Below are 25,000 nucleotides of genomic sequence, written 5' to 3' on the forward strand. Positions count from 1 at the left end.
CTTTAACTGACTATATATTAATAATAAAACAGTCACCTACATGTTTAAAATAAGAGCAATGTCCACATTTATTCATGCTGGGATTCCTACTACTATTTCTAACTTTTTTTTTTCATTTTCTAAAACGGCTTTCAGACTTCTTCCCTTTTTGTAGGCAATATGGGGCTTATCCCCTACAGTTTCCCTAACATGTTTATCTTCCCTTAAAATGAACCAATTTTTCTCCATGGTCCATTTAATGTAAATACTATCCGTGTTATTCATAGTTATAAAAGCACTTTTAAATCATTTTGATGGTCGATATCCGTTAAGTTTAGGTCAGTGTCGGGGTTAGGGCTCTGCTATGGTGCCAAATTAATTACATTACTTGTGTTGTGGTTGAGAACAGAGTTGAAATGTTTCCATTCCTTTTTATTTATTACTTCATATACAAGATTGTTAATAAAACTTTCCAGGTAACCTCTTTCCTTAAACATACCTTTCAAAAGAAAACACTCATCCAAGAAAGATTTATATAAAATGGCCATTCCAGCTGCCCTAACAAACTGACCCTTCACAACTGTTCTTTTCCAAGTGGCAGGATGAGCTCTAGAAAAATGTAAAAAGGCATTCAAATAAGTAGGTTTTTTATAAATCCTGGATGTAAGCCTCTTATTAATGACATCGTTGGTTATCCAGATATCTAAGCAAACTATTTTAGTCTCACCTATTTCATGTATAAACTTTAAAAAATTTGTGATCCAATTGATACATTGTAAAAATACTGTTATTTTCTCCCTATTGTCATCCCACACAATAAAAGTACCATCCAAATATCTTACATACAATTTATATGAACCAATATAATTAGAATTAAACAGATAATTCTCTTCCCAATGGATCAAGATGATGTTAGTGAACAATGCATCGCAAGCAGAACCCATAGCTACTCATTTACATTGTAAATAGCACTGTCCTTCAAACATAATACAGTTAATTTTTACGACTATATCCAAAACTCCTTCATACAGGTTAATTTTATCCTGCATTAGTCCATTATCAAACAGAAATTCTGTAAACCATTCAATACTCAATTGATTCCTGTATAAAGGTCTTTAACATCAACTGTCATAAAAATATAGTAATCTTTAAATTCTAACTTGTCAATCTTATCCAGGAAATCCCAAGAAGAATCACGGAAGACATGTTCTCCTTGCGAGACCAAATTTTTAAGTTACCATCAAGAAAATTTGTGTATGGGGTGCGTAATAGATCCCCTTGCATCAACAATTGGTTGCATTAGGGATTGTTGAGTGCTTTTGTGTATTTTAGGCACACTGAAAAACAACAGGGATGACTGGTGTTGCCACATTCAAATAAATGTACTTGTCTATATTAATTTCCTGTTGAATAAACATGCCCTTTAAATAATTTTTAACTCTTCTATAAGCACTATTCAGTTCATTTACAGAAACATTAACATAGGTGTCCTCTGATAATATGTCATCCTACTCACATTGTCACAGTTTCCCATGACCACAAGCCCACCCACCCTTATCGGCCTTCATAATCCTTATATTACTATTCTTTTTATCTTTCAACCTGTCCCATTCCTCAGTGGCCATGTTGTTAAACTTAGTATTTTTATTATATTTGACTCTATTTCTAATACCCAATTCACAAATTTTCTCAAAACCTTGTAGAATTGAATGAATAGGGGGATTAAAAGTACTCAAAACCTTCAATGTAATCATAGCTATAGTCAAATCATTAAAACTAAATCCTAAAATTAAGCTTTCTTACATATTGCTCAAGGTTCATAAGGACATAGGCTATGTCAGCATTTCTAGCAGGTATTAAAGTTAAACCCCTAGAAAACAAGTCCACGCAGAACACATCAGTGGGATAAGATGAAAAACTGTACATGTTAAAACCACCACTGATGATAGTATTTCATGTTCAGACAGGCAGGGTATGAAAGTGAAAGCTCCTATTAGACACTGAGGACATAACTAAATTCAGAACAGTCCACACAAAAAGGCAAAGTTGCAGGAGTAGCAGTTCTGGGAGTAAGTAGTAATAACTGGAAATTCAGTTACAACGGCTATAAAATGTGGGAAAAAAAGCATTTAAAAAAATCCAGGTAAAAGTCTGGTTAGCATACAGACATGGACCTGGTTTTAAGATGCTTATAAAAAGAATGTGAGGTTTTTCATATACCTTGATCTGTACTGACAACAGTGATATGCAGAAACATTGTTAAACATACATTTAATTACCTCACATAAAAAACAGAATACAATTGTTGTCAGCCCTGGTTATCAATAATGCACATACTGCAAACAAAAACACGCATCCAGGTATACTTAATCCACACACCATTCAACTTATATGTACTTAAAACAGAACACACACCGAGCACACTTCTCAGAAGTGGAAGGCAAGCCCCCCACATAATCTTTGCATGGGGTACATCCCCTTACAATCTGCCCAAAACTTATATAACTACTCCACAATAGCACGTACCTTGGGGTGAATGCTACTCAGAACACAGCAGATGCACATTCACCTGTCTCACAATACACACACCTCTGATAACTGTTCGCTCCTAGCAATCATACCCATCATATCCTCTAACACACATGTACAAACATTTACCATTTCTCCCACCTGCAGGCACTTTGGCTCGCTCACATGCTCTCACACACACACGTATGCGTTATTCATTGCTGAATGAATACTGCAAACCCTGCATCCATTCATATACAGCCCACAACCAATTAATCCTTCTGATACACATATCACACATATAGCATGCTTTTGACTGATTGTACTGCAGCAACCTGTGCAGTCACACCGCAAGTCCCCAATGGCTAACACAAAATATGGCTATCACATGCAGACAAATCTAAAATACCCATGCTCAACATAATTCACAATTCACTCCACACTTACCTGCACAGTACTCAAATACACCAACCTGCAAATATTGGAAAAACTCATCATGACCCACATACACATTGTGACTGTACAGGACAGTTATCAGGTCTGTCAAATTAAACATTTACTATGCAAGAGAGAGATCTGGACTTGCCAGTGATGTCCCCTTTGTGCACACACTATTATCAACAAATGCACATACTCAACAAGTACATACATCTGACCAGTGTGCCATGTGATGACTGAAAAATAAAATCTGGCACTTGATGAGACAGCCTGTAATACAGCAGACTACACCCATTTAGGGGAAAATGTTTTGCAGCTCTGAGGAAGGTACAGTGTTTGAGGTTTGTTCAGTCCAGAGGGATGACATATTCAGGAAGAGTAAAGTGATTCAATTTAATGAACAGATAAATGACTAGTTTTAAAAAAAAAAATGGTATAAAGGTAAGTACATGGAAGGATAATGGGCTGTTCATCAGTGTTGCATCACCATTATACACTGGTGATGAAGAGACAAAGGGGGTAAAGGATGGGGTGCATATTTTATGATAACTGTGGATTTAAAGTAGTTGGAGGTGTAAGGTAAAGAACTGGAGAACAAGAAATTCTGAAGAAAGTAATAAGAAATGAGGGGTTAGTAAGTGTCAGGTGTGCTGAATGGTGACGTCTGGCAGTGTAAGAGACTGCGTGCTGAATGGTGACGTCTGGCAGTGTAAGAGACTGCGTGCTGAATGGTGACGTCTGGCAGTGTAAGAGACTGCGTGCTGAATGGTGACGTCTGGCAGTGTAAGAGACTGCGTGCTGAATGGTGACGTCTGGCAGTGTAAGAGACTGCATGCTGAATGGTGACGTCTGGCAGTGTAAGAGACTGTGTGTTGAATGGGGAAGTCTGGCAGTTTAAGAAACTGTGTGCTGAATGGTGATGTCTGGCAATGTGACTGGTACTGAGGCATCACCTGCTGACATTTTTCCTTGGGGGGAGGAGAGGAAGTTCTGATAGAAACAGGATCCTTCACCAGGTATTGGTAGCATTAGGGCTTGGCAGGAGCTGCTGGGCTGGGTTTACAGACAGTCATGGGAGGCACTGTCAATTCAGCACCTGGGAAATGGTCCCTTGAACACACTTTATGGCTTACTCAACCTATTTAGATATTTCCAACATGCAAAAGTGTAGGGTAAAAAACTGGTCAAGCTAAGTCCCTGTAAATAGCAGTTGTGGCTTCTCCGACTCACAGATCTCCTGAGGGAGACCTGTTCTGTCACTGCTGGAGCGGGTGGCCTGTTGATCCAGCCAGGATGAGTTACACAACTGGACAGAGCCAGTAAAATGTGCCTGCAGATTAGAGTGAGCTGGAACTAAGAGGAGACCATGCTATAGGAACATATCCCATGAAGAACTGCTCACTTACCTCACTGCAAAAAATAAATAAAGAAAGAAATACTAAAATATTAAAAATCTATATAGTGCCTGAAAAAGATCTTTAAGGATAATTTTTAAAGACAAAATCATAAATTTTAACCAACTGAAAAGTAAAATATTCCAAATCTTGCCTGATGACACAGTGGCAGGGTATGTGCATGTGATACAGAAGATAACCTTTACAGACTTGCCCTATGTGCTACTGCACACCAGGTCCCAACACAGCATGTGAGAAGGACATTACACCTTTTCAACTGCTCTTGTCTGGTGCACTGCAAAGCATACTGTGTGCATATAAATGTGAATAAAGTCATAAAATACAAACAGTACCTCTGGATGGCACTTAGCAGTGGCTGCTGTATTTGAGCATTCACATTCTAATGTAACATCCTGTTTCACCCAAACTAACAAGTTAAATTCCCTCTTTCACTTGGCTACGTTCATATACCTTTATGTAGACCAAGTACAAATAGCCTACATAAAAGTGTATTTAAAATTACATGACACTTTCTGACAAGGATTCCCCCTACTGTGACAAGCATCCCTCTGTATTTTAAATAATTCTACATTCTAATTACAATAGATTTGTACAGCTAGCTCCATTCTTTTACTATGTTCATCTATTGACTTTTTTTCACTTATTTTATATGGCTTTTTTTTTAATTTTTATTACACATACATTATGCACCCTATGAATCACCCTATAAATCACTTTTCTATCTTTTACTCCTCTCTCTTATTCCTGTCGTCTATTGCAATCTTTCATCTTACAGTTTACACAGCAGATAATCTGGTTGGTGCACATTTTCCTTTGGAGTACTGCTCATCTCTGGGAGATGCCCATAGATGATTGCAAAGTACTCCTACAGCACACAGCTACACCTTCCTACAGTGGAAACTGGTGCAGGGTGATGCAGCCACTTACCTCCATTGGCTATTTGTGCAATGTGAAGTCATGGTGTGTATGAATGGAATTGTGCATGTGTGTCAGGAAGTGAGCTCATCCACAAGTGTCTGTGCATGAGTGGCTACTGTATGAGCCAGAGAGAAAGAGAGGGAGAGACAGAGTGAATGTGTCTGTGTGATACAGCATGTGAGCTTGTCCACAAGTGGCTGTGCATGAGAGAGAGATTGTGCATGCGCATGTCTGTGTGTGTGTGTGCATGTGTGAGTGAGAAAGGGGGAGGGAGAGAGAGACAGACACCAAGTGAGCTCATCCATAAGTGTATTCGAGTGAGTGGCTCAGAGAGAGAGAGAGAGCATGAGAGAGAGAGGGGGCATGAGAGAGAGAGCACGAGAGCAAGCGCGTGAGAGAGCGTGAAAGCGCGCGTGAGAGAGGATGTGCATGAAAGACAGAGAGAGAGCACGTGCATGAGAGAGCTGGAAAGCAAGTGAGTGAGAGAGGGAGAGTGAGCATGAGGTACAGAGCGAGCGTGAGAAATAGAGAGTGAGAGAGTGAGAGCGAGAGAGAGAGTGAGCGAGAGAGAGAGTGCGAGCATGAGAGAGAGGGAGAGAGAGAGAGAGAGCGCGCGTGAGAGAGAGAGAACGAGAGAGCAAGCGTGAGAGAGAGAACGAGAGAGCAAGCGTGAGAGAGAGAACGAGAGAGCAAGCGTGAGAGAGAGAAAGAGAGAGCGAGAGAGAGAGAGAGCGAGAGAGAGTGAGAGAGAGCGAGAGAGAGAGAGAGAGAGAGTGAGAGAGAGAGCGTGAGAATGAGAGAGCGTGAGAGAGAGAGTGAGAATGAGAGAGAGAGCATTAGAGAGCGAGCGTGAGAGAGAACGAGAGAGCAAGAGACAGAGTGTAAGAGTGAGAGACAGCGTGAGAGAGTGAGTGAGTGAGAGAGAGAGAGCAAGCGTGAGAGAGAGAATGAGAGAGTGAGGAAGCGAGAGAGAGTGAGACAGAGTGCGTATCAGGATGTGAGCTTGTCCATGACTGTCTGTGCATGACTGGCTACTGTATAAGCCAGACAGACAGAAATATTGTGAGTGAACTCGTCCACAAGTGACTGCATGCGAGTAGCTACTATATGAGCCAGTGAGGGAAAGACAGTGTCTATCAGCATGTGAGTGTGTCCACAAATATCTGTGCATGAGAGAGACTGAGCATATGACCTCGTTCACAAGTGTCCGAGTGACTGGCTACTATAACAGCCGGTGACAGAGATGGGTGTGGGGTGGTGTGTATGTATGAGAGAGAGAGAGAGAGAGAGCTTATACACAAGTGTTTGAGCATTAGCAGTTACTGTATTACCCAGTGAGTCAGTGTGTGCATGCGTCCATGTGTGTGAGCTGGTCCATGAGTTTTTGTGTGAGTGGTTACTGTATGAGACAGTGTGAGTGTGAATGTGTGTTTGCGTGTCAAAAATATTAGGTGTTCCACTGTGCACACTGAAGCAATTCATAGTTATGCAAATTCACGAATAATGAGATGTTGCCCATTAGGGAAATTTGATGACTATGAATCTGTCCACACAGATCAGCTCATTGGTGCAGGGTAATTTGCAATGCAGTGCTATTTTCAATGAATCCTGGTCTTTACCACACTTCTCATACTTATGCCATTTCTACAAATAATTAAAATTACTTATTTTCTACAACTGCTCCCATCTTCCAGTTTCTAATTTTTTGTACAGTACTATACACTTTCCTTGACTATTTTTCTACCCCATTTTTTATTATGCAAAATTATTTTATCATGATAAATGTGCATGTTTAAAAACTTTCTGCCTCCGTTCTATTATTAATTTATAATCACTGTTACAATGTAATCTTGTAACCTTGAGCTTTCTTTCCATTTTACGAATTATTCCAAACACAAACTTTTTTCTTTTATTTTTATGTACATTCTATCTTTTCTTCCCTTCTTATGTTATTTCCAACCTTCTGTACATTTCATTTTTATATATATATATATATATATATATATATATATATATATATATATATGACTGATTCCAGCTTTCACCTCTGTATTATTACCCAATTTTAAACATACATGCAGATGTCAATGTCTTGAATATACCACATTGTGCATGTGATTTCTGTACGCTTTGTCAGTGGCCTGATCACTGCTAAAAATTTGTTTTGGATCAATTACATAAATAAATCAAGCAACACGGCCACTGTAAAGTATCTAAATTTTATTGGCATTATTCATTTCAAAAAGTTTTCTTGTTATGAAAAGTACACAAGGAGTAAAGCTGCACATTCAGCAAAAGCTATGTAGCAGGATGGTACGACACCCCCACAGAGAGTTTAATATACCACATTAGAAAGAATACTACTTTACAATACCATTTTGGTTAATTTAAAATATGCCACACTGGTTTCCAAATACTAAAAACTGCCAAGTGGCTTTGCATTCTTCAATTAACCATTGCCACATGAGGACCAAACCATTATCTTCGGCCTGCAGAAGGAATGCAACATGTGCTACTTCATAGCAAAAATACTCAGTTGTGATATAAAAAGCATACAAAAACAAATCAGCAAGTAGTTATATACAAAAATACTCAGAAACAGTTAAGCATGGCTCCTATGCAGCACAGCACATACTCCATCTTCTTAATCCAGCTATAGATGGAGGTAAAATGTAGGCATACAATGGAGGAAATATTATATGAATGCCTCAGCAGGCAATCGTTAACCAGGTAGTGTTTCTGGACTGCTCCTTGAAAAGAAACACTTGTACCCAAGTGTGTTCAGCCAGTCAACAAATTAACCTGTTGCTTGGTTACATATCATGTAACCAAATGTGGTTGTCTCTAAACTTTTGCAAAATTTAACTGTCTAAAACGATACACGGTTGAACTAGTCCCAATGACTTGTGTTAAATGCAGTACAAGACCTTCTGAAAGGCCAACACCTCCTGCTAGAAATATAATACAGTTCCAAGGTCTAACAACCCAAGTATTCCCCTTTTCAGAAAGCCAACATGGGATATGGACTATGCAGGAAAGCCAACGTCAGAAACATAACATTCCTACATTCCATTTAAAAGGTATCGCAACCCACATATCACATTTGTTCTTCTCATAATGTACTTTAATCTAACTTCATTAGTGCTACAGAACAGTAAAACAAATTAAAAAAATACATCACACTTGCTATTTTCTCTCTGTGAAGGTGCTCTTACAGTTTCTTTGCACAACTTTCTGTGGAATTCAGCTCTACTTCCTTCTGGAACTTCTCGCATCATCCGTGAAATCATACAGGCAAGGAAGGTCAGCTGCATTTCCATGCTTTTACAACATTCACAAAATTAAGTCATTAGACATGTCACTGATTCTACCTACATAGTCAATAAAAAAGGTGCAAATCTTAACACGGATTGCATTCAGTCTTTTTAAATCTGCGATACTAGTCGCACATGGCCTGTTTTGTAGCTCAGAAAGAAAATGTGGCCTGAGACAACTACAATCATGAGTCTTAATAAAAGCATCAAATAATCTAGTATTTCAATTCAAACATTCAAATAAATTTTAAAAATGCATTTCACGAGAGTACCAAAAAGAGAAACCATAGCACTTAATACAAGCGACAAATGGATGCCTTTCTTAAAGAAGGTGAGATAAGCAGACAATTGCAATACTTTCGTAACAAGCGATGAGAGCAATACTATCACAGTACATGTTCTTTATTGACAGTTTCTCCATCTCTTCACAAAATTACACCACGAACGGAACAAGCTACATAATAAGACAAAATCCCACGTTTTGTCGGTGGAGTTTCTGCTGGTGCATGGTTTGGAAGTGTGCAGCCAGTGCAGCACTGTTCTGTGCTATTCACTTTCATTTAATGTTGTGCAAATAAGGAGTTAGGAGATACTGGGGACAAAGCCCCCTCCCGCCCCCCAATTGTAAAAGCACTTGTATTTCAGACAGTTAGGCACATTTTATTACTGGTTTTCATTAAGTGACATTTGCTTCCACACAATGTTAAGGGACAGATTAGCAATGGAACAGAGTTGTGCCTCAGAGTTAGATAGAGGAGAGATTTTTTTTTCCAGGAGTGAGACAGCATAATACATACTAGGGATCATTTTAAGCTGGTGCTCAAGGAAAGGGTTAGGAAACGCATAAAGGGATACAAGGCATACAGTTAGGTTAAAAGAGAAAAGTGGAGGCTGTTTAAAGAGGAGACATAAGAGGATGTTGAAAGAGAAGTTACAGCGATGGGAAGATGAGAGAATTTTATCACCAGCAATAGCTGTGAAGGAACTATTTCAGACTACATCAACAAGGGTTGCAAGATCCTTAGCAGCTGGACTAACACAGCAGAAAGTAGAATGGGAGAGCTTTTAAATGGTGGATGAGAGTAATGAGGAATTGGTTCAAGAATCTTAAGGAATTCTATGAATATTTAGATAAGTTTTACAGAATCTATATCACTGGGACTGTTGCACACAGAAAGGAGAGGAAGAGATCAGTAGGTACTTACAAATACTTATATTACCAAAGAATCAGAGCATCTCGCCAATAGATTAATGTGTAAGATTAGAGGAAGAAACACCAGATACTAAGGCACCAAAGGTCTGTTGTAGTAAACAAAGCAAATCAAAGAAAAACTCAGCAGACCACCAGGCTAAAATCACAGTTTTTAATCCAAGAGTAGTAGTGCTTTCAGGTAAAACCCTTCTTCAGACAATCACATAAAATCACAGAGCATTATTTAAAATACAAACAAACAATAAAATAATTTAATTAATTAAGGATTAATAATGACATCTATGCCTTTTAAGGGGTACAACCCCATTAATCCCTGGATCTCTGTCAGCTCTTAAAGTAATAATCCATGTTGTTTCACGATACTCAGTATAACCAATTACATCACCTCCCCTCTCACTAAAATGAAGAGACTGCAAAACCATAAAATGAAAATAATGCCCAGGATACTTAGGAATATGTTGAAACAGAGCACTGTGTGGGTCTTGCAGACGTACAGCTGATATCCTATCTTTCAGCCGACAATTAGTCTTACCCACATAGAAAGATTTACAACATATGCACTGGGCATGACAAACCACATTTTGTGTGTTACAAGTGGCTAGAAGCTTTGGTGCATAAACCCTATTCGTGACAGGATGAACAAACTGACATCCTAAATAGATGTACTGGCAAGCTTTACAATGCTGACAGGGAAACGTGTCTGTCTTCCTATACACCTTTGTCCTGTTTCTATCTTTGTCACATAGTATCTGCTTCAAATTCCTATTACTTTTATAAACAAAATTAGGGGCATCACCCACTATATCCCTAAGCGTATCATCTGAGGACAAACTACCCCATTTACCTCTAGTAATATCACACATTTGTTTAATATCACTACAATACTTAATATAAAGGTTCAACTTAATTCTATTCCTATGGTCATCCATGCTGGTCCTGTTTCTCCCACCAGCAGGATATTCTCCATACTCATTCCTTCGATTCGAATACCAAGGGGCAGCTCTATTATTCCTAGAGCTAGTCATATTGTGGACCCCTTCCTTCACTTAATCTGTTTTATAACTCCTGGACATAAATCTGGAAGTTAGATTATCCATTTATTTTTATTCATTTTAGTGAGAGGGGAGGTGATGTAATTGGTTATACTGAGTATTGTGAAACAATATGGATTATTACTTTAAGAGCTGACAGAGATCCAGGCCTTAATGGGGTTGTACCCCTAAAGCTTGCCCTAAAAGGGAGTAGATATCATTATTAATCCTTAATTAATTAAATGATTTTAATTGGTTGTTTGTATTTTAAATAATGCTCTTATCTTATGTGATTGTCTGAAGAAGGGTTTTACCTGCAACTGCTAACTATTACTCTTGGATTAAAAACTGTGTTTTTAGCTTGGTGGTCTGCTGAGTTTTTCTTTGATTGAATGTGTAAAATTATGGAAGAAGAAATTCAAGGAGGTTTTGGGCACATAGAAAAGTGAGGAATGCACAGGGGTCTATTTTAATCTGAAAGAAATTAGTTTGAGTAAGAATGTGGAGGGTCTGGTTGAATCTGTCGAATGAGGTCTTGGGCATATCCCATAGTCATGGAAAAGGGGAATTATTATAGTTAATCAGAAAGTAGGGAAGGATTTTTTGCAAGCAGGATTGTGTCGGTCCATCATCCATCCATCCACAACCCTTTTTCCCATTTTTACACATGAGGTCGGGGTGTCACTTCAACAGTGACAACCAACCAGACCCCATGGTTCACAAAGCCCATTACTCTTAAAAGCACTATCATAAATCATTTATGAATATATTCGCATGAAGGTTAGCCCCCATTGTGAATGGAATTAAGGACTTGATCAAATGTGGTTTTAAAATGGGGATAAGGAATTCTGATAATATAATAAGAATGAATGTGTTTATACAACATGCAAAAGAAAGAGACTAAAGTGGATCTGATTTCACTAAATGCCAAAAAAGTATTTAATGCAGTAAACTGGCAATTTCTTTTCAGTTTATTAGAAGAAATGGCATTGCCAAAGCCCTTTATAGATGTGTTGCATAGTGTTTACAGGGATGCTGAGATGCAGGTAAAATTGACCAGGGTGTAGCCTAATTTTTTTACACTCTCCCAGAAAACCTGTAAAGAACATCTACTCACTATCATTTACACCCAAAGCAGCATATGATTTTACAAACAGTTGCCATCACAACTGTTAGCCAATGGTAAAATTTGGTGCTATCATAAACTCCCCAGAGAACACCAATATCCTTAAAAGGGCCTTTCTTAAACAAATAGCTAGCATCAAAACCATGGACTAAACTTAAATGCGAAGAACTGTATAATCATATCCTTTGGCAAGCATGAAGCCCCTTGTAACTATCACACCAACAACACACATCCCGAAAACTAACACATAGTTAGTGATCTGGGAACCTATGATAACAAATTGACATCTAAGGGTGCTGGGTTCAGATGGAGGGATACAATTCCACTGCACTGAGCACTAATTAGGATGGTCGCCAAGTATATTACCCCTCTCGGTACACACCAGTCTAAGCATTTGTCACAACTAAAGCAACCACAATGCTTTCTTACTAATCAAATCAACAGCCTAAATTGTAAAAAATGCAGACCATCTCAAATCTCTGTCCCTCATCTCAGTATCATTCAGCCCGCTGAGAGGAGACCTCTGCTCTGCAGAGAGCTTCAACAGACCCCATTCTGTCAGGCCTAACAAGTACAATGATATCATAAAACGCTCACTCAAGGAATTTCAAATTTGTTTTGCAAAGTACACAGAACATGTTGGAGGGACAGGTTTGTATCGCAGAAAATACCACCTCTATGGAACCATCCTTCTTTCACTCCATATAAAACAAAGTACATCTCTTACTCTATTCAAACATAACTCGGATGACTGATAGATAACCACAAATTCACCCCCTGGTTTAGTACCACTGCCCCTCATGAATGCAGGAAATAACAGAATGTCCTGACATATCCTCGCTCGGCCCATTTCTGGGTTATTTTATGCAAAAACATAAGGGCTAAAAACTACCTTCATAATGCAAATCTCTTCACAAATCAATAGCCTAGTAAGTAGCTACGAGCCTAAAAATACACATTTATCACCAACAACATGTTAACATATCTAAAAACCTTAGTCAGGATTGCAGATAGAACCTCTCCCTCTAATGACGGTACCAGAAAAGAAGCTCAAAAAACGCCAATGAGGTTAGCAGACGAGGGAATGTCAGCAGCAGAGCAAACCAAGTCATCATGGAAAGAAGTAGGGAAGAGGTCATGATGAATAGTCTGCTAAGGCTATTATTAACACTAAACTTTAATGGATAATAATTTCATGTACGGACATCGTTGGCAGAAAGAAAAGAAAACAGAGACAAAAGTATACAAGCAACATACATTCCCATTATAAGTTTAACCTAGAATAGGATTCATCAGTCTAACTTATTAACTTGAAAAGGACAATCACATCCCATCTGGATTTACTAGACAGGTATACAGCGCACCAGGAAACCATTAATAAAAGGAAATGACTCACAGTTAAATCAGTGCAGACTTTCTCTGGAAGGAGTTGCCATACAATAAAGCTTTCCTCAGGCAGCATACATCCCTAATCTCTTCTATTAGGTGACTCTGTTCCTCCCTTTGAGCTGAAAGAATATAAGAAAGTAGAGCACCACTCCATTAATCTAAATGCAGCCAGCAGTAAATCTGCAAAACCCTAGAGTAACAAGCACAGTCCAGTGTTGTAAACCAAGTCCAGTTAGGCAATTCTCCCCCTGCTATCACCGCTGCAGTCTTTAAAAACACAACCAGCACAGCCATGCTCCTTTACCAGCTGTTCTGTCTCATTGGGTGAGTGAGGGGGGTACTCTCAAAGTGCATTTCTGCCACTCCTTCCTCCAAGTTGTGATGCGCTCTGTGTGTTCATTGTGAAGCCTTAGTGATGAAAGTCGATGACCAAATCACCTTAGATATTTTTTTTTTTGTACTTTGGGAATCTCTAGCTCTCTGGACATCTTTAAAGCATCTTCTCTATCCTTGATCTTAAAAAAAATGTATAAGAGCATATCAGGGCAGACTGGAAGAAGTCATTATCTTATGTGGTCTCTTCACTTTGGCAGGTACCAGCTGATTCAACAAATGTTACTACTACTACTTCATACACACCACCAGTTTCAGACTGGCTGACCTGTAGCAGAACTATTCTATAAAGATTAATTATAATTTAATTCTCATAAGAAAAAAGATAAATGATATGGAAATTCATATTGCACTGACTCAATTCCTCTAGCTACTTAGAAGAAGTAATTAGCGTGTCCCGCTCCTATAATGTTATATACTGTTTTCCCAACTCATGGTAAACGCTATCCAGTTACTTTATATTACTATTACTAACCTCTCAAAGTTTTGGTGTGCATAACTTTGAAATGAAACACTGAACTTAATGAGTCCTCTGCTTGGATTTGGTAGCCATGGCATCCACTTCCACTATCATGTGGCTGGTGTAAAAGTGCTGGAAAAGTGTAGCCCAACAGCAAACTCAGCGGAACAGTGACAGGGTATTCATGAACAATATTATTGGATCATTTTCCCCTCTCCAGGGAGAGAGGCAATAAAGAAGCCCATTCCACTGTCCGTTCCACTGTCCACAGGACCAGCAGTACTTCAGTGCATCCTTCACTTATAACTAGTCCTTACAAATGAATTTATTCACACAGTGAAAAGGGAGTTATAAGGCAAGTGACAGACCTTTCATACAACAGTACTCAGTGCTTCTTCAGTTATAACTAGTGTGGGCATGTGACTGACCTTTCATACAACAGTACTCAGTGCTTCTTCAGTTATAACTAGTGTGGGCATGTGACAGACCTTTCATACAACAGTACTCAGTGCTTCTTCAGTTATAACTAGTGTGGACATGTGGATCATTTTCACTGGGCTTGTGCTTTACTATTTACTAAAAGGGGACAAGTGCGGGTTGACTGTACTTATCCATTTATCCTTTTTACGACATTTTTGACTGATTCTATAAAACTTAGCTACACCCGTTTGGTACACTTCACTTCTCCTGCAAGACAAAGACAGAATAAATACAATAATCCCTTACCATAAAAAGGCCATTCATCTCCCTGGTGAGAGAAGTCTCATTGAAATACGATGATTCTTGAAATTAGACTGCCAGGGGTGGAGGAGAGCATGAGATTTCGAAAACAAACTGCCACTCGTTGAGGAGATTAAATGTCAAACAGAATTCCAGCTGAATATAAATATATATATACTACCTTCTTAACATTTCCAGGAAAAAAGGCTGCTAAATAGGTGACAATTGTCCAGATAATGAAGATTCAATAACAGCTTTTTATGGAGAGGTAAGGCTGGGCAATCCAGAAAATTATCAGAGAGTGAATGTCTCTGGGCAACTTGGAGTCGGTCTGCAATTGGTTGAATGAACAGCTGAAATCCCATCCATGACTTTGTCAAAGTCAGAAAAGCAAAACCCAAGCCAACACTAATCTAATCTTGGTGGCTCACACTCTGGACCAATGTATGATCCACCCAAAACTGTCTAGATGGTTTTTGGACCAATCTTATCAGATAAAAATTGAGTGAATGGCTTCAGGAAAGTACCGCAAGACAGGAAAAAAAAACTTCTGGTCTGCTACACAAGCTGGTCTGCACAGGTTGTTCATGATCTAAAAAAACATTGCTGGTAGAGTCAATATTGCAGAAATCTCTGCAGACAAGAACTTTACCGTCTTATGTAAGGCTTCCTAATAACAGATAAAGAACTATCATTCAATCACATTTGTTCTCAAGAAGGCCATTTTCATTTATCAACATTCCCACCTCTACTCAATGTCCTTGAAAACCAAAGCTCCTGAACCTAGCAAACTTCTATACCCCAGTCAACACTGAACCTACATGAACTGCAGCACACTGATCCAGAGATGCAAAAATGACCATGACATAGGCCATCAATTGCTCCTAATCATATACACTGCAACTGACGCAAAACTAGTCCAATAAGGTTTCAAGTCATAAGTAGACGTATTATGCAAGTACCTCAACTGGACTAGCTCAAACATCAGGTGACTGACCGATAGTGGTGAAATGGATTAATAAAATAACTGGCCTGAAACTGGCCCCATTTCCAAACCTGAGCTGACCACAATGAAGTTGGAAATCAACTAAAGACAGTGTCCCCTTTGATGGGAAGGAGGGGTGATAAAAACTGAAAAAAGCCAAATTCTTCTCTATTCTAAGGGAATTCTACAGTGAGTATACAAGACATCTTGTCAGGCTAGTTAATGAAATAATTAAACAGTTCAGATAATTCAACACTCTCCCTATGAAGAAGTCCATAAAATCCGTGTCATGGGTCTGAGAGTTTTTTTTTCAATAGTGTATGCAACTCCACATTACACTTACTATTCAAAGATTTCATTTTTTATCTACAAACTACTAACTCAGCAGTTACTACAGTGTAAATAAATACTAATGAGCACATTACAATGGAGACGGCCAATCAGTGCTTGAGTGATGGGAAAAAATAAAAAGAGAAATTGCAAAGGAAGTGAAGGCACACACTGCTAATCTAGTTAAAAGGGAACATTTGCATATTTGGAAAGACAGTTAAATACCACTCACTTAACAGTTCAAAGTGAACATAGTGGGAATTAGCCAAGAAACAGATGTCATAGACAATATATATATATTTTTAAATAGAATCTCTCAAGGATACATTGTTTCATAATTGCCTGGGGTAATCAAAAGCAGCTTGTGTTGAGAGAGTAAACACAGAGATTACAAAGAACCATTGCTGGATTACAACCCATGACTGGTAACTCTTTTGTTAGGGGTATAGTTGTGGTTACAAATATGTTTAACCATGTTTATGAATGTCTGTTACACTGCAGAGACTAATGGGAGGGATATTAGAAAGAAATAAAAGGATTATCTGCGGGATGCGGGGGTGCCCAAGGTAACTGTATACTAGCAGGTCGATAACACCCAAGATTGTTGACAAAGTCTGGGAAATAATGAAGGGGGAGCACAAAGTATGGGTAGCGAGAGCTTACTATCCAAATACAGAGATAACAGATATGTGGTACAGACAACTGAACAATGTTCAACACGAGTTTGTGAAAATACACTAAAGACACAATTACCGATTGGCAGTGGAGTTTTACGATGTTGAATTGCCAGCCCGGCGCCCAACCTTCCACAGAAGGCACACAAATGCACACACTCACACCTAGGGCCAATTTAGTGTGTCCAATCCACCTACAGCATGTCTTTGGGATGTGGGAGGAAAGCGGAGCACCTGGAGGAAACCCACGCGACCACAGGGAGGACATGCAGACTCTGCACCACCGCATGGAAGAATAATGATAACTTACAACAATATGCTTGGATAAATTTAAAACTTTGATGGAAAACAATACTATGACCTGCTAAAAGTTTGCATGCCTTTGGACTAAGGAAAGCAATAAGGATTTGCAGAACTGATAGTATCAATACACTTGGATTCAACAGTACATATAAAGACACAGGGGGGCTTTCATCCCCTTGAAACTACAATGGTGGACCCATCACAGCTGTTAACCATCACCACTTTTATTATCATTATACCTACAGCCTTTGATTGGAATGAAATCTGTTGTAAAGGGATACAAGACAGGTGCAAAGGAGGTAATATATCCCTTCACAGATGACATGCTAATATGTCTGACAAAACCCAAACAGGACTACAGTATTATTGTTCATGTCTGAAGAACTCTGGCACTTTTTGGGGTTATAACATTAATAAAATGAAAAGTAAAAAAAGAGGCAATAAGGTAAACACCAGTAAAACAGGTGAGATAATGAAAATGGCTCTTTTGGAAAGATTCCCAAATTAAATATTTGGGTGTTTTGGCTACCAAATCAGTACAGGACTCTATGACCACACTTATGGCTAGGAAGGTCAATACAGCACTTAATGACTAAGGCTAATAAAGTAGTTAACGGAAAGGCTAAATCTTGACTTAAGATGAAAATGGTAGGACTGAAGCTGTAACAGGACTACAAATCCCAGCATTTTCTGTAACAGGACTACAAATCCCAGCATTTTGCAGTGTTACTTTTTTTCAGTATGCTTTTTGCTACAACAGCTAATGACCACCAAGTGTCCGGCTATCTGCTAGACCATTTCTTCCCATGTCTTACGTAACCATGGCGAGTGAGAGCTGACTGAAAGAAGCCAGCATACAGGCAGCCTCATCAGTGGTTTCAGTCTTTCCTGGCATCCCAACAATAAAAAGCATACTTGGCATGCTCAGTGAACCCATCCCTGGGAAGGGGACAACAAACCCACACCACAGTGGCAGCCTTTACCACCCTCCACTTGTGAATCACACTCCTGTGCACCTACGATTAGGGCTACCATGTTCATTGCATAGTGGATAAATGACTGCTCCTGGGCAGTCCTTATGATGTCACCTGTCTGAGGGATTATGGCACTGGATGGTCACAGCTTTCCTTCCTGCCCCTAAAGACAGGCATGTCCATCTGCCTCATGCCTCCTCCAACAGAAGTTCAAGCTGCAAGCTACCTACACTGAACTCAAGTTTGCCTGGACTGTAATTCAGGGCTTCATCCCTCTATACCAATGAGACCAGCCATTCACACTTTTACTAAATATATTCCATTCTTTTAGTGGACAAAGCAGGTCACATCTTGAACTCAATTAATACAATACAATGATAGATTTGGGATAGCAGGAAAGCTACAGCATCCTAATAGCTAATATCTAGAAAAAAAACTATGAACAGGTGGTACAGTATCCATATATCATTATGCAAGTCACATGATTACTTTACATATACTACTACTGAAACCTTGTAAAGTTAAATGGAAATAATTGGTTGTTTAAGGGGCAGCACAGTCTCTCCTTTTGGTTATACTACAGGAAGAGAGGCGAGTTGCTCTAGATACTAAATAAGGCTCAGGAATCTTAAAAACAAAAACTGAGAAAGAAGAAAAGGAAATGATGGATGGTCATCCTTTCGCTTACTGAATACAGTAATGCGGACTGTAGTAGAATAGTTGGCATCTATATCACGTTATTGAAAGTTTACTTAATCAAATCAATAAAGGTCAAACTTTATTAATCAATTAAGTAAAACATTGAATAAAGTAAAAAAAAAAAAAATTTTAAAAAACTAAATGGCGTAGGCAGGGGGCAAGCCGCCGTGCACCCCCCACACCACACCCCCCCACACTTAAATATACCAACTCCGAGACCGCACTACATTGAGGTAAACGGAAATCTCCCCTTACGGAGATTTCCGTTTACTTGTACGATGTTCTTCACTTTCGATATTGTCGTGCCGTGCCAACAATATTAGACTCGGTATTGTCAGCTTACGACTACATGAAGTAGACCCGAATAGTTGTATTATACTAAACAGAATGCACTTGCTTCCAGAGAAGGAACATAGCTGGTTAAGTAAAGCGTGCAAATGCTATTCAACAAAACATGCAAAAACTATAGTGAATGGACTTTAAATATCAATCCTTTTCATAAAAATCTGCAGTTGTTAGAGATGTTGTTCTCATATAATGTACAGAATGCAAAAATGTAATGTTACTGAGTGTGATACTGCTTTCAATGGAAAAGCCGCAAATCTGTTAGAAACTGAAACTTAATCTGTTTCTCAAATGTGCACACACTTGTAAAGCTTTCAGTTAAAAAAAATGCAGTACTTAAATTGGACATTAGCTTGTGGGACTCAAGCCCCTGCCCATGAAAAGCACCGTTAACCTTGTAAATCTCAAGAGGATTGCCTTGGATTCTAAAGTAGTGGAAGAAAACAACTGCCAGAGAAGTTAATGCCTTACTTCTAGACTGATCAGTGAACTGCATTCTTGAAAAAGCTCAAATTTAGTAAACTGTCCTGTCGAATTATGCAAGTACTGTTCAGACTTCTATGTCAGAGGTAGTCAGAATTTAGTATAGCTTTTTGTCTACTAGTCGTGATAGGTCCAGATAAGTTGCTAGTCAGAATTTTTCTTTATACCATCTATTTGTTTAAACCTGCACAAAGAAAACATCAAAAAATTTTTTACTTTCTTCAATATCTGATTTGACCAAGTGCATTTATCAATTGCATTTATTTCATGTAAAGAATTATTAAATATTAAATTATTGTGACTAGTGCTTTATTAACGTAAGGATACGAATACTGAAGTGAAGTACTTCAAACTATTAGCTTCAGCCTTTCAAGGCGCTACTACCCAAGCTCAAGCTATTGCTGCCATTTCAATACTTAACAGACAGCTTATTTTAAAGATAAACAGTAACTGTGTTTCTTGGTACGCTACAGTGGTCTAGCCAGTTTTAGCATTACTGTAATACGGAAGAGGGTATTGGTATTGCAGAGATACAACTAAGAACCCCTACTACAAAATAAATTGTATACATTTGTGTGCAAATTAATCATGGACACACTTCGGTTACCGTTAGTAACACTGCATTGGAATGAATTGGGTTCCATTCGTGTGGAGTGAAATCTTGAGATGCCGGTGATTATAATGCTAATCTTCAAATATAGAGTACAAAGCCTATACAGTTGTGGTAGCCATTGGCTACTGCCCAATGCAGCAGTGCACATCTGCATATGGTCTTAAGGCTGGACATCCCTTACATGTTAACTGGCGACAGGTAGTACAGATCAGCAGACGATATCCCTTTTCATTATATATAAAGTGGTAGCAGCAGATAGGATTAAATGCCCATTCATCACATATAAACTGACGACAGTTTTGTATATTTAAAGATTGCACTACATTTTCTGGCAGGGGGGATTTGAGGCACTGGGGGAAAAAAAAGAAAAATGATCAATATACTGTGAGTAGCTGAAATGGGGTCATATGTCAGGTACTAGGAAGCAAACTGGATGCTAATTTCAGTTCCTTGAGTGTGGAATTTGAATAAGAGATCTTAGTTTAGATGAATTGGTGGGAAGGACACAACCTGCACTAATATCGTTACTTGATGGAAACGGAGAACTAAGTAGTATAAAATAAAGACTTACTGATGTAAGACTGACTACCCACAACAGAAGTCCAAACCGAAGAAATGGAAATACTGCCTTCAAAATGTACCAAATGAAATACACCTGTTAGGAAAATGGATAACATCACTTGATGATAGGTAGCATGGGATAACAACTGCAGACTACTTGGCCTTGTGGTGGACAAGGATGAACCCCAACTGTGACCCAGAAAACGAGAGCCTGAGAAGCAGCTTGGGTGTTGGAAGTACCAGGCAGGGGCAAGTGACAGTGAACAGCATATGACTCACTCATCCTACAAGACAAAGCAGTAGTTCCTGGCTGGCTGCTCTTTCTGCCCTGGTGCAAAAGTATGCTTGCAGGAAGACAGAAGTAGGAAGGGTGTGGAGCTGGCCTTCTTACGCCAGTGATGGTGTATATTGTTAGTGTGTGCGTAAAGAAGCATCCAAGAGGCAACAGAGGGATGCAGATAATCTCTGCAGTGATGCAGGTTCCCACATCACCATGGGTGGGGGGTTACTGCCAACAGATACACCCTCAGTTATTAGGATGATGAAAAGGGTACAAGGAACCCTTATAGCTGCCTGTATGATAGCCCCTCCAGTTGGCTCACACTCCATTACTGTAATGGGGACATCCCCAGTATCAGGAAGCAAACGTGCCAACTGCCACCTAAAAGACCAGAAAGTCAGCAGGCATAGGAGCCAAAAGATACAGAAAAAAAAAGAATAACCAATTACATTTATGTGGGTTTCATTTTTTTCTGTTTGTCCATGCTTGGGCTACATTTAAACTTTGTAAATATGCTTATGTCTCATCTACAAAAAAAAATCACATGTACCATTAATGCTTAGTCAGGGGAGTCTATTGAACACACATTATATATCTATTTTGCCCCACAATGCCTCCTACCACTCATTTTCTGGCCTTTGGCCTTACAGAGCTCTTGTTCCTCTTAGAGATATCAGTTCCCTCTATTTCTCAAGGAATTATTTTTCCAAGTGGAGCCAGATCCCACCGCTCTATAGGGCAAAACACTTCCAGAGAGATCAGTTACAGTCTATTTGTCTGGACAAATTTCCCCTCCCAGAGCAGCCAGTCTCCTCAATTCCTTAGGGTGAGACCTGGGAGGCAGTTCATCATATGCATGGACAATGAGGGTGTGTTTTTCTAAGGTAAATTAAATGCCAACAGGAGCAGAGCACAACAGATGGCCAAGCTTTCCCTCTCCACTGGAATGACAGCCAGCTCTACAGCTGGAGAATAATCACTGGTCTCCACAAGCAAGCACCTGACTACAAGCAAAGGCGTCAAGCCCCATCCCCATGATGGTTGATCAAATCGAACCTTATTTCCACCTTCCCTGCCAATCAAACTCTGTCACCATCTAGGTTGCAGTCAGGGCTCCATCCCTCTAAATGAGAATGTTGGAAAAACATGCTTTATGTTCACTGATTATGAATCCATCACCACCTTTTTTGTTAGCGACTGTACAATGTATAATTTAATGTACGACTGTATTTCAGATGTGTATGTGTATACGGGAGATATGGAGACGTGTAAGAAGATTTAAAAAAAAAAAAAGTAGCACACACAGCCTAAGGAATTGCATGGGCAGAAAACATTTTCCAAATATATGAGACACTAAAATGACAGGTTTCTAGTTAACAAAGCAAACTAAAAAAAATCCCTTGTGGCACAATATTCATATTGTAATGTAAATACAGACCCAAAGACAAACCAAGTTTACGGGAGAAAACCGGTAAAGGAGCCAAGGTATCGGGATCAAGTAACTAGAGAGGGAAAGGTAATAAAATGGGACGACACCCAGAATTTATTTGGACTGCACGTTAGAGATTGCCTTCCCCATCAAGGATTGACATCAGAGTATAGGCAAAGAGAAAGAAATAGGGATTCCTAAACGAAAGAGCAGCACTGGTAGAATTTATAGTAGAATCTAGAAAAGAAGCTGCCATTAAGAAAGGAATAATCAGTAGAGCATATAGAATATCGCATGATAACTAACTATAAGAATCAGAGAAGATTAGAAAGGATTGAGAAGAGAGACTGGATAAGCAATTTGCAAAGAAACAATGGGGGATATATGCATGTCTCTCAAACATGCAACAAAGTCTATGTATGTCTCCCAAATATGCAACAACGTCTATAAATTTAGGATCTTTGTTTGGAAGTGTGTACATGGTAATTTTTATACCCCAAGTAGACTCCAAATTATTTTTCCTCAAGTAGTCAGCAAATGTTGGAGGTATGATGAGGAAGAAATAGGTAACTGGGAACAACCTATTTCCTGGGAAGTTAGATTCCCTGTGGACTGCTCTGTCAGAGATAATGGGCAAGCAAATTGGTGTAACTAAGGAAATGATTTTTTTGAGCTAGGATACAGAATCGGACTTGCCTAGACATAGTAAGGCCTTGCCAAGTCTAAATTATGGTGGCTGCCAAAAAAGCAATTACTAGAAAATGGAAATCAAAGTCTAAACCAATTTTACTAGAAGTAGCAAACATACTAACAGAGATAAAACAACTGGAATTCAAATCTTTAGAAGAGGATAGGAGCAAATTACATAGAAAAAAATGGTAATTGTGGAAACAATACATGCAGAGGAGGAACGAGGTTTAAAAGAAGGCAGGATTTGAATGAGCTCTGTATTATTCGACTGATAGGTTATAAGTGATGTATGTCTGCAACTACAACTGTATTAACATGGTTTGTAATGTATGTTTGCAACTGAAATTATGTCAATATGGTTTGTTATCATTTATATAAATGTACGATTACCTATGCCATACATGATAATTTAATAAACTTCGTTTGTCATTTTTTTTCTTTTTAAGAAAAAATAAAGTTCCTTATCATAAGAAGGGAGTTTAAATGAATGAAGATCGTAATATGGAAGGCAAAGTCCTGATATTTACAGAAAACCAAAAATCGTGTTCATCTCAAAACATACATTTTGTATCAAAGTTGACACAAACCACACGACCAGGAAAAATTGTTTTTCATTTTTATTTAGTGTGTTATGTTCTTTTTTATACTTATTCTTGTGACCATTCAATATTATTTGAGGATTCTGAGCTTTTATATTTTGTGGATTTCAGGATTTTGACTTCAAATGTATGATAGTTGGTCATTTATTCTGACATGATAAGGATTCAAAAGTCATAGCTTTAAGATCCATGCAAATAAGCATGACCATGGACTACTATGGACAGGATGACATAAAGCACCAGAGCATCAATCAGCTACAGATTACGCAGCAGGACAAGGTGAAAATGGAATAATTACATTTAACAGATTTCCAAAAAGTAACCCAACTAAAGGATAACCCAGATTGATATCCAATATTACCCAAGAGGATGCAAAACAAGCTGCAAAACCTTTTCACAAACAAATCAAACAGAACACAATGAAATTCCAGAGAATTAAGGTGCAACAGTTGGCTGTTCAATTAATGTAAAATGTACTACGGATCACAAGACAGTAAATAGATTTAAAGAATTAACTATGTCAGCCATAAGTGCCAAAACTAAAATGCCCCTACTAAATAACAAAATGACACTACATGTACCATTCATCTGCAGGGATACCTGCTAGGGGTGAATCATCAAATTTTCTCCTACATATCAATCTCTCCTCTCTTTGTTGCTGCTGAGGTTCTCTCTCGATGGTTACATTTTTGAGTTTGTTCTTTCTTACACAGACCATCTCCTTTTTGTGTGTCTGAGGTAGCAATTCAGAAACATTTTTACTGAAATACAGACCAACTGAAATTTATAGGATCAATGCGATTTTTGGAACCCAAGGTATCACTATGGAATGCAAGCACCACACGAGAAAAATTCCCTGCTGCCACAAACTTAATATAATCAACTCTGACATCACTGAACCTCAATGCAATGGCAAGGCCTGACCACTGTAACACTGTCTGAACAAACTGCATTTCAGCCAGCTGCAAACCCTTGAATAAGTCATCATAATGCTACTGTCCAGCTACGCCATTTTACACCTGTTCAACAGAAGTCAAAGTAAGCCCAGAGTCTTAGTCAGGATACAGTTCAGAAACAGTGAGTCTGCATGGAATGAGTGGTCTTATACGTATGCATGAGTTATGTGTCTTA

The 25,000-nt window shown here is 38.8% G+C and overlaps 1 protein-coding gene across 3 annotated transcripts in view; it reads right to left on the reverse strand.

The window, feature by feature from the left end:
- The window catches only part of RAB3A (RAB3A, member RAS oncogene family), a 388,099-nt gene that overhangs the window by 357,931 nt on the left and 5,168 nt on the right, over positions 1–25,000 (reverse strand). Inside the window, exon 2 of one of the 3 annotated variants that reach the window (XM_044053827.1) lies at positions 13,339–13,450. The exons of the other annotated variants lie outside the window; for them this stretch is intronic. Within the exon in view, the coding sequence (XP_043909762.1) occupies positions 13,339–13,404 (66 nt within the window). The 5' untranslated portion in view covers positions 13,405–13,450. The remainder of the gene's footprint in view (positions 1–13,338; positions 13,451–25,000) is intronic. 3 annotated transcript variants of the gene reach the window in all.

This window comes from Protopterus annectens, chromosome 13.part0, assembly GCF_019279795.1.
Source record: "Protopterus annectens isolate FY-2018-M chromosome 13.part0, PAN1.0, whole genome shotgun sequence".
Lineage (NCBI taxonomy): Eukaryota > Metazoa > Chordata > Ceratodontiformes > Protopteridae > Protopterus > Protopterus annectens.